This window comes from Salmo trutta, chromosome 29 (assembly GCF_901001165.1).
Source record: "Salmo trutta chromosome 29, fSalTru1.1, whole genome shotgun sequence".
In the NCBI taxonomy this organism is placed as follows: domain Eukaryota; kingdom Metazoa; phylum Chordata; class Actinopteri; order Salmoniformes; family Salmonidae; genus Salmo; species Salmo trutta.
In genome coordinates, this window is record NC_042985.1 from 11,956,768 (window position 1) to 11,968,085 (window position 11,318).

At 42.8% G+C, this 11,318-nt stretch overlaps 1 protein-coding gene across 1 annotated transcript; it reads left to right on the forward strand.

The window, feature by feature from the left end:
• The first annotated feature begins 6,035 nt into the window (after nt 1-6,035).
• Nucleotides 6,036-7,348, forward strand: LOC115166924 (cocaine- and amphetamine-regulated transcript protein). Its single transcript, XM_029720857.1, has 3 exons — nt 6,036-6,251; nt 6,379-6,462; nt 6,696-7,348. The coding sequence occupies exons 1-3, from the start codon at nt 6,087-6,089 to the stop codon at nt 6,801-6,803; spliced, it is 357 nt and encodes a 118-aa protein (XP_029576717.1). The 5' UTR covers nt 6,036-6,086; the 3' UTR covers nt 6,804-7,348.
• Nucleotides 7,349-11,318: the final 3,970 nt, after the last annotated feature.

The window sequence follows — 11,318 nt, forward strand, 5'->3', positions numbered from 1 at the left end:
AGAGAGAATGAAGAAGGGAGAAAGAGGGGAGGAAGGTGGAAGGAAGAGAGAAGGAAGAGAGAAGGAATAGGGGAGGAAGAGGGGAGGAAGAGAGGAGGAAGAGGGGAGGAAGGAAGGAAGAGAGAAGGAAGAGGGGAGGAAGAGAGGAGGAAGAGAGGAGGAAGAGGGGAGGAAGAGAGAAGGAAGAGGGGAGGAAGAGGGGAGGAAGGAAGGGAGGAAGAGGGGAGGAAGGAAGGAAGAGAGAAGGAAGAGGGGAGGAAGAGAGGAGGAAGAGGGGAGGAAGAGGGGAGGAAGAGAGGAGGAAGAGAGGAGGAAGAGGGGAGGAAGGGATAACTAGGGGAGGAAATAATGAACGATGAGATCTCCTACACAACAACAGGGCCTTTCAGCTGGGAATTGACTTCAAAGACAGGAAGGCAACATTGATACACAAGCAGGCAATAACACACACAGGCAGTAACACACACTCACACACACACACAGGCAGTAATACACTCATGCACGCACACACACACACACTCACACCACAGGCTGTAACACACACACACACACACAAACAATTGTAATGGCCTTTTAATTTAGTATCTGCAACAAACATAATTATTGCTGGGTGTTGGAAACCTGGAAAGTTTTGGATTTCATTACAAGTTTTGGGTGTCATGAATCCCGCTTCCTGAGTCTGTTTTCTGCCTGAGTTACCTATTTTCTGTCTTGGAGTCTGTTTCCTGAGGTTCCTGAACGCACCCTGTCTGGTTGCCGGGCGACAAAGCTAGGCGGGAGATCTCTCAATTACCCGCACCTGCATCTCATCAGCTATCTGCACACCTGGTCCTGATGATCACCTCTTCTCTTCATAAGCTCTGACCTGACATCCATTCCCTGCTGGATCGTTAGCAATGAACAGTATGTTGTGTCAGCGTATCAGCCTCAAGTTTACTAGAGTTAGTTTTGTTGTTCTGTATTTGTTTTGCTTGCCGTGTACTCACCTCAGTTTACTCTGTCTACAGTCATTCTCCTGGAACATTCACCCCACCCCTGCCTGGTCGTCGGTGGCTTCTGTGACATCATTGGATCTGCCTATTCACTCTCACCAACTCACCTCCGCTGCTGCTCCGTCTCCTGGATTATTCTGCTTTCACATTTGAGTCTGTAAATAAATACTCACCTTCGTTCAACTCACCTTGTCCTGGTCTGCTTCTGGGTTCTGCTTTAGAGAATCGTGACATTGGATTAGTGGAAAGTTGACAACTTTTCTGTCCAGGGAGACGTTTCCCCTCGGTACAGATCCAGGCCAGTGTCCTCTCCACCAATCTTAACCTTAACCATTAGTGAGGAAATGGAAAACTGACCAAGATCAGTTTCTAGGGGCAACTTCACCCTCCAACTTGGCTGCAGTTCTATCTGTAATGTGTGCATAAAGAACAGATGTAGCTATATATATATATATATATATATACTGAAAAATAGTAAATGGAACAATTTCAACGATTTTACTGAGTTTCAGTTTATATAAGGAAATCAGTCAATTTAAATGAATGAATTATGCCCTAATCTATGGATTTCACAGGGGCAGGGGCAAAGCCATGGGTGGGCCTGGGAGGGCATATGCCCAACCACGTGGGAGCCAGGCCCACCCACTGGGGAGCCAGGCCCAGCAAATCAGAATTAGTTTTCCCCACAAAAGAGCTTTATTACACACAGAAATACCCCCTAGTTTCATCAGCTGTCTGGGTGGCTGGTCTCAGATTAACAAGCCAGATGTGGAGGTCCTGACGTGGTTACACGAGGTCTGCGGTTGTGAGGCCGGTTGAACGTACTGCCAAATTCTCTAAAACAACGTTGGAGCCGACTTATGGTAGAGAAATTAACATTCAATTTTCTGGCAACAGCTCTGGTGGACATTCCTGCAGTCATCATGCCAATTGCACGCTCCTTCAAAACTTGAGACATCTGTGGCATTGTGGACTTTTATTGTCCCCTGCAAAAGGTGCACCTGTGTAATGATCATGCTGTTTAATCAGCCTTTGATATGCCACACCTGTCAGGTGGATGGATTATCTTGGCAAAGGAGAAGTGCTCACAAACAGGGATGTAAACAAATTTGTGCACCAATTTGGAGAGAAATAAGCTTTTTGTGCATATCGAAACATTTCTGGGATCTTTTATTTCAGCTCATGAAACATGGGACCAACACTTTACATGTTGAGTTTCTATTTTTGTTCAGTAAATATACAGTATACAGTGTTCTTCATGTCGATGACAGCTACAGTGTAGATGCATGGCTCTTAGAAGAGCTGAGAAAGGAAGTGTGCCTTCATACCATCATAACAGAATCCCTCACTCAGGGTAAACAAGTTGGATAACCTTTAACCTGGATCCTGTCTCTCTCTTGTACTCTTCTACTGTATTTTCACTTGTCTCCTCCCTGTTGCACTCCTAAACACACACACAAACATAAAATAAAATCAGTCAATCAATATCATGGTCTGGAGCTCTTTATATGACATTGTGTGGTGTTGACTGTGTTTGTTGCGTTTGTTCTGTTTGTTGGTATTGTTGTGTTGTATGTGTGACAGATCAATAAAAATATTAAGTGCATTTTTATTTTTTTACCACAGTGGAGTCGTGTCTATTGAAACTTTTCCATTCAATTGTAGATTTAAAAAAGCATATATGGAGTAGCTTCTGTTGTTGCTCTAAAAAGTAGACCCAGACTAAGTTTTGCAGTCAGTGCCTGACGCCTTATTCATTGATGGATTGAAGTAGGCCCTATGTATACCACCAAGGTTGATTTATTTGGTCTAGACAGAAATCTGGTTCTAATTATCTGAATTTCCCAGAATGTGGGTTGGCTTTGGCTGCCTCCATGATCAATAAAAAGCGTAATTTCCTTGACCCTCCATTTGTAGGGTAATTGGTGCTTTGTTGTTGGGTCTAGTTAGGAAATATATGAATGAGAGGAGAAGGTCTCCTAGCAGCTGATGTGTTGTTGAATAAAACCATGGCAACAACACAATGCAAAACATCACAACTCAACACAAATGCAGACATCTTTGTGTAGGCCTACGTTCAATAAAAGCAAAGCAAACCGATCACAAATAATAACAAATTAATTATTGAAATTGGCTTGAGTGGAACCGTAAGAAACCTGTGCCTGATTGTCCCAGATTTTTTTTTTGTAAGAAAATTGTCCCAACTGGTTTGCTTATTTAAAACATTTGATGTAGCCTATATCATTTACTTTTTCTTTTTTTAAACTTTTACTCAAGTATGACAATTGGGTACTTTACTTAAGTACATTTTAAACCAGATACTTTTAGACTTTACTCAAGTGGCATTTCACTGGGTGACTGTCACTTTTACTTGAGACAAAGTTGCCCATGACAAATTGGGTACGTTTCCACCACTGCTAATAAACCTGTTTTTGTTTTTATCTGCTGTGAATAAAAATGTTTTAATAGGCCTATCCGGCGTCTAAGTCGGTAATTGGAAAATAGAGTAGTGACTCACACAAACGCGCAGCAGCCCCAGCGCAATCAAAGCGCTCTAGTCCTCATCTCCGTCTCCGGCTGACAGACAGGAAACTGGGTTATCGCGGAAATAAGAGATCAAAAGAGATGTGTCGGATGTTTCGTGAATAGCCAGCTTCGAACCCGGAGACACTTGATGCTGCCGTCAGAAACCGAGATGATCAAGAACAAAACATAATGTAACAGCAAGACAGGAACACAGTATAGCCGTCTGTGATCTGTGTCAATATTTCTAATGATCATCTCTACACGATAACCCTGCTTCTGTTATGGTTAATTGTCTCAATGCACAGAATGGTTAAAGATGAGTAGGCTAGTGCGTCATGTGCAGACCAGTTTAGTCTGTTTCCCAACCCAAGTCTCTTCACAGAACGAGGGGAGAGATGACACACAAAGACAGGTCACATATTTGCCCCCCCCCCCCCCCCCCCCCCCCCCCCCCCATAAAAAAGATATAGATGTACTATTGTAAAGTGGTTGTTCCACTGGATATCATAAGGTGAATGCACCAATTTGTAAGTCGCTCTGTATAAGAGCGTTTGCTAAATGACGTAAATGTAAATGTAAAATTATTATTTGGCGAGAAAATGGAATAAAACGTACAGCACATGGCACCAGAGGTAACTAAAACTATAGTCCTACATTTTATTTTACACGTTCATGGTGTAATCTGTAATGTGTCCAAAATACACTATGAAACTGGTGTAATTATTTGATAAAATCACCTACACTGATTTAGCGTAACTATTTACGTCATTTAGCAGACGCTATTATCTAGGGCGACTTACAGTTGTGAGTGCATACGTTTTGTACTGGTCCTCCGTGAGAATCGAACCCTCAACCCTGGCGTTGCAAGCGCCATGCTCTACCTGAGGCACACTTTTTCTTCCGTCTTTCCTCTGCCAAAAAATGACCCCTCTCCAAATGTACCTCGTCTTCCCGTCCAGCATGGTGCTCTTTCTGGTACATACAGTGCCTTCGGAAAGTATTCAGACCTCTTGGCTTTTTCCACATTTTGTTAAGTTACAGCCTTATTCTAAAATTGATAAATTAAATAAAAACATCTCAGCAATGTACACACAATGCTCCATAATGACGAAGCGAAAACAGGTTTTTAGACATTCGTCAGGGAGGTGACCAAGAACCCGATGGTCGCTCTGACAGAGCTCTAGAGTTCCTCTGTGGAGATGGGAGAATCTTCCAGAAGGACAACCATCTCTGCAGCACTCCACCAATCAGGCCTTTATGGTAGAGTGGCCAGATGGACTCCACTCCTCAGTGAAAGGCACATGACAGTCCACTTGGAGATTGGCAAAAGGCACCTAAAGACTCTCAAACCACGAGAAACAAGATTCTCTGGTCTGATGAAACCAAGATTGAACTCTTTGGCCTGAATGCCAAGTGTCACGTCTGGAGAAAACCTGGCACCATCCCTACGGTGAAGCATGGTGGTGGCAGCATCATGCCATGAGGATGTTTTTCAGCGGCAGGGGCTGAGAGACTAGTCAGGATCGAGGCAAAGATGAACGGAGAAAAGTACAGAGAGATCCTTGATGAAAACCTGCTCCAGAGCGCTCAGGACCTCAGACTGGGGCGAAGGTTCTCCTTCCAACAGGACAACGACCCTAAGCACACAGCCAAGACAATGCAGGAGTGGCTTCAGGACAAGTCTCTGAATGTTCTTGAGTGGCCCAGCAAAACCAGGACTTGAACCCGATCTAACATCTATGAAGAGACCTGAAAATAGCTGTGCAGTAACACTCCCCATCCAACCTGACAGAGCTTGAGATGATTTGCAGAGTGCGAAGCTTGCAGCATCATACCATACAATCTGGCACTCATACCATCACGGCCATCTAATCATCCCCAGCTTACAATTGGCTCATTCATCCCCCTCCTCTCCCCTGAAACTATTCCCCAGGTCGTTGCTGTAAATGAGAATGTGTTCTCAGTCAACTTACCTGGTTAAATAACGGTAAAATAAATAAAAAATACCCAAGAAGTCTCGAGGCTGTAATCGCTGCCAAAGGTGCTTCAACAAAGTACTGAGTAAAGGGTCTGAAAACTTATGTAAATGTGATATTTCATTTTTTTAAATATAAATTCGCAAAAAAAAAAACAGTTTTTGCTTTGTCGTTATGGGGTATTGTGTGTAGATTGATGAGGGGGGAAAACAATTTAATCCATTTTAGAATATGGCTGTAACGTTACAAAATGTGGAAAAAGTCAAGGGGTCTGAATTCTTTCCGAAGGCACTGTACCATGTTATAGAAAACATCTCATGTCGTCAATGAAAAAAAAGTGAGTAAGCTGTGCCTTGTAGGAGCGCCCACAACTTTAAGCACTTACAAGCCATCCAACTTTACGTAATGACTCACCCACGCCATCTCTCTTACGCATGAAAAATCTATGGTTAAGGTGGCGCAACGGAAGTCACAGACTTCGGCCACGGCTGTACACAGATAAAAGGTGTTTGGATTGCGGTAACTGGAGTATTAGAACGGGACCTTTTGGAGACGAAAGATATCTTCTACTGTGCGCAATCTCTTAAGGACCATGGAGAGCTCCAGACTATGGACCAGAGCGGTGGTTTGCGCGGTGTTGCTGTCCATCGTTCTTAGTGCTGAAATTGACTACTCGGATTCCGAATTGGACCTCGACACAAGAAGTGTGAGAGACTTCTACCCCAAAGATCCGAATTTGACCAACGAAAAGCAACTGGTAAGTTTCTATCTAGGCTTAAAGTAAAACCTGCGACTTTAATGGTTGATAATAATATGATATTTGTCTATTGGAAAGGTCTGCTTTGTAAGGATTTCTCATTCTAGTGTGTCAATATATCCCACAGCTTGGAGCACTACATGACGTTCTTAAAAAGCTGCAGACCAAGAGACTTCCATTCTGGGAAAAGAAATTCGGCCAAGTCCCTACGGTAAATTTAACAATTTGAACGAAGCTTCTAAAAATGGAACGACCTATACTTCGAAAAACGGATTGCCTAAACTGGCGCGTAAAACTACATTTCAACATTTTAACTTTCATTAAATGCGTTCATGTGCCATGTTTTGTGGATGTGGTGACAGGTGGATATTGCTGCACAGACCTTTGCATCTGTTGGCAAAAATGTCACACACGGTCTTATTTTGTCAACCTTCTTTTTTTCAGTGCGACGTTGGAGAGCAGTGCGCAGTGAGAAAGGGCGCGAGAATCGGCAAAATGTGCGACTGTCCTCGCGGAGCTTTCTGCAACTCTTATCTGCTCAAGTGCTTGTGAATTGAATTGGTCTGAATGTAAGTTAGAAGTTGATGGCAAACTAAAACTGTTACATCAGAACGACATGTGATATAGGAATATTGTTATGATACTACAATATACGATTACTGGAGAGTGACAGGTTGCATTCTGAGAGATTGTCCAAACCCCAAAAAGGCTTATTTTGAAGTTATGACATATTTTATTTTCAACTGGATGTTTCTGTAACCCAAAATGAGTTGTGCTATGAATAAACAGCGTTCTATCTTGTTTTGTAAAGCAGTCTGACTGGTCTCTCTTTGCTCCAATAATTTCATGATCCACATGCATAAAGATGATGCGCAATGCTGTGTGCGATAATGTTATGGGTTATTTCCTACAAACTCATGAAGTAAAACATACCTACCAATAATATTAGTCATGAAGTACATGGATTCATGAGGGCTGAGTCTTGTCTGGACTGAGAATGAAATAGCATTTTTAGGCCAAATGGAGATATGGTTGGACATAAACAAAACAGTAGTGTATGAACATTTGTTTAATCTAATAAACAGTATTTACTTAGAGCATTAGACATTTACACAACCTTCATTGAGATTAATAAAAGTTATATAATCACAATAGTTCAACTTGTAGAGAATATTTTATGGTTTTCAAGTGAATATTTTTTTTTTGAATAAATGTGTTATTTAACTATTTCCCTTGTGGTGTTTTTCCATAGAAGCATTGGTGTCACTCAAGGCTTTTTTGGGGGTATCAGCAGTCACTCTCTCTGTCTTTGCATTGTTGTGAGGTAACCAACATTACTCGGTTAGAGAAAAGCAAACCTTTTTATTACAGTATTTCCTGAAATAACACAAAAGTAGTGCACAAACCTGGGTATTTGAAGCTGGTTTGACGATTTAAAACACCATATTTCCAATCTGTTCCACCCAAAGTGGCTCACATACCTGACAGTTGGTGTTTGCAAAACATGTTGTAAATGAAGTTGTTGTTGATGGGCTCTGGTCATAAGTAGAGCAGTGTATAGAGAATAGGTTGCCATTTGGAACACATGCTCTCACATATTATCACACCAAGGTGTGTATCTGATTCAAACATAGGACTGAATCGTAGGACATTGTTAGGTTGTGAGGCCATATCAGCTAATTACATACATGCAATCGGTGACGCCGAGACAGGTGTTGTAAGGCAGGAGGTGGGATTGCTGACATAGTTCATAGTTGTGGATTGCCGAACAACACCACATACCCAAATAGCTCAAATTTACCCATCCTCCCAGGCTCTCCCACTGCGGTTGATCTCTCCATCTCCATCTCCACCTCCATCCCTCAATCCCTCACACTTGTCCTCTGATTCCTCTCCTCTCCTCTCTCTTCTCCGATGGGCCCATGTCTCATTAGTAATACATGTGTTGCGTTCATACCCTGATGAAGACAGCTTGCCTGTCGAAAGGTTGGACATCATTTTTTTTCTTGAAAAGCAAGCTCTTCAGCAGCACAACTTCAGGCTAAGGAGTGAGTTTCTACATCCCCCCCCCCCCCAGCAACCCCAGTCCCCAGCAACCCCAGTCTTCAGCAACCCCAGTCCCCAGCATTGATCTGAGCGAAACTGCAGATCTGGGTCACTGCACCATCTGTAACGAACCTCACGCAGCTTGCCTAGCAAGTACCGCGTCCTCCTGAATCGGCTCATACCTAGGCTCGAGCCCAGGACCTTTGCCTTGCAAACATACGCGACCGCCCTGCTGAAGCAGCTTACCAGTCGCGCCATAAGTGGGGCTTCTTCAGTCTGGGGAGTGAGTTTCACACATACCCATGTAATACCAGTCGCACCATCAGTGGGGCTACTTCAGTCTGGGGAGTGAGTTTCACACATACCCATGTAATACCAGTCGCACCATCAGTGGGGCTACTTCAGTCTGGGGAGTGAGTTTCACACATACCCATGTAATACCAGTCGCACCATCAGTGGGGCTACTTCAGTCTGGGGAGTGAGTTTCACACATACCCATGTAATACACACAGGGTATTACTTCTCTACACGTTAGTTCCCTTTATGTTTATTCATGTTGAATAGATCGCTGGAGGGGGGAACTCTCTGGTTGACAGTATAGTCTGATGGATGCACACACAGAGAAGCCCACTCGGGACAGTGATGATGAATGAGACTGGAAAAAGGACCATTATCTGAAAGTTACCTGCTAATGGCAATGTTAACGGCATGCACTGACGCACATCAAACTTACTTTCCTGCAAAGAGCCTGGTCATAAACAACGTTAAGTCAATAGTGGAGACAAATAAAATCTAACTTCTCCAAAAAAGTAGGCCAACAACAAGCGTGATATCTGTACATGTCTCTATGATTGAACATGTTTGTGTAACAGACAGTAGCGGTTACAACCTATATGTTGTGATAATTGCGTTGTTTGCTCTATAATCTGTTGGTTCATATGCCTTGCGACCGTGATATACTGTATAGGCCTAAAGGAAAGGGACAATTTTAGCTAGCTAGCCACTGGAGGAAATCAAAAGGAGGTGCAACAATTCAAGTTGTTTCTGTCAATGACCTATGCTCTCAATGCGATTTTGATAGGAGTGAAGCCAAATCCAAACTGGCTTCCCTTGACACTTTTTTGGAATGCCAGGACCATTCACAGTTGAGCTCGCTCAGTTTAGCTCAATGCTGATTGGCTATTATTTGATACTTTTTTTAGTCAAGGGTGCTCGCTGGCTTGCGGCAACATCGCCATACTCTTCTGGACCAGACAGCATCAAATAGATGGCCTACATATACCAAGACAGAGGGGCGCTGTTTCGCTTGCTCGGATGCTTTCCCCGGTGAGATACATTCAGCCTCTTGTGAATTGAAGGAAAATTATGAAACACATAGAGACAAAATATATATATTTTTTTCTTGGTCCGTTTTTGGGGGAAGCCTGGCTTCCCTTGCCATCCATGAATACACGCCACTGGCAGCGTGCATTCAGTCCTGCCCAGGGCAGAGCTCAAACTCTTCATCTTCGGCGCAAGAACACATGCCACTCAAAGCCCAAAAGTCTCACCCAACAGAGCACAGGAGTTGGCTCAGAGTGGGGAGTGTTGTTGTGCAGAAGGTTGTTTTTTGACTCCACTGGGCCTTTAAATAACTATTGGGCTGACACTTGTGAGGATGTGAGGACAAACATGGTAGTTAATAACGGGCTGTTTAGAGCCAGAGAAATCAGGTCACATAGAAACTTATGCTGCAGCTGGCTTATTTACATAAACTTTACGTAACCTAAACACAGCATTGTCTTTCATGCAGTATTTTGCTCTGTTGGTAGTTCTGGCCTTGGTATATGTATTTATTTAATAGGGAGTGAGACAGATACAATTCAAATATTTGACTCATCAAATTGACAAGAGTCAGATGCACTCATGTATGTGTGTGAGTGTTATCGCTATCTATGAAACACCATCTGTGGGTTGTACAGAAAACTTTTCCATCAGATTAAATTCCCCACCACATCCAATAATGTTCATTCCAAAGGACCCTCAATGCCTTGTTGTTACAATCACACTACATACATATGTTATGTAACCATGCTGTGCTAAAACATCATTTTTCCTTCACTCATTAAGTATTATACACTGAGTATACCAAACATTAGGAACACCTTCCTAATATTCAGCAGGTGTTCTTAATGTTTTGTATACTCAGTGTATATCTAAAGGAACATATTCCACAGTTAACTAGCTGTGAGTAGCGTAAACACATACTAACTCTCCAGCAGTACTACAACAACCTGAAGGAAACACTATGATGGTGACGCAAGACAGCGGCGGGTCAGGATGAGGTCAGCCACCAATATGCCAATTAAATCACGATTTATAAGGACTTGACTTGGCTTGTAAAGCAACTAACAAACTAACACCTATTAAGCGGGAACAAGGAGCCGACCAAGGGTGACTCAAAATGCATTTTGATGGCTGCATCTATTCCATTATTATTACGGCTATTGAGAGCAAAACGTAATGACGATGCCAGGGAGAGTGACTAGGCACAATTACTTGTCAATCAGTAGCAGACTCTAAGGACTGTAATGAGAAAAAGTGGATGGCAAGAACATTATCTGTTTATTATGAACTGGGTGGTTCGAGCCCTGAATGCTGATTGGCTGACATCCGTGGTATATCAGACAGTATAACACGGGTAAGACAAAACATTTATTTTTACTGCTCTAATTATGTTGGTAACCAGTTTATAATAGCAATACGGCACCACGGGGGTTTGTGGTATATGACCTACAACAACAGCTCCCGGGCGCCCAGTGTGGCAGGCCCCTGCACCTCTCCAAAACCTGTATGGATGAATTTAAATAATCTATCAGTGAATCATCAATAAGGCGACAACTATCAAAATTCAAACCCCAAAGACTTGATGGCTACCCAACCTTACCATAATTGGGACGTAATCTATGTTCTGGTCTTTGATAAATGTGTTCAACCTCTTCATGTCAGTGTGGATAAGACACAATCATTGGACGACAAACA

Excerpts from the sequence above, each read along its gene's own strand:
- LOC115166924 (XM_029720857.1), top strand. The coding sequence starts at position 6,087 with ATGGAGAGCTCCAGACTATGGACCAGAGCGGTGGTTTGCGCGGTGTTG. Across the intron at positions 6,252-6,378 it reads TGACCAACGAAAAGCAACTG|CTTGGAGCACTACATGACGT; the intron begins GTAAGTTTCTAT and ends TATATCCCACAG. Across the intron at positions 6,463-6,695 it reads AATTCGGCCAAGTCCCTACG|TGCGACGTTGGAGAGCAGTG; the intron begins GTAAATTTAACA and ends TCTTTTTTTCAG.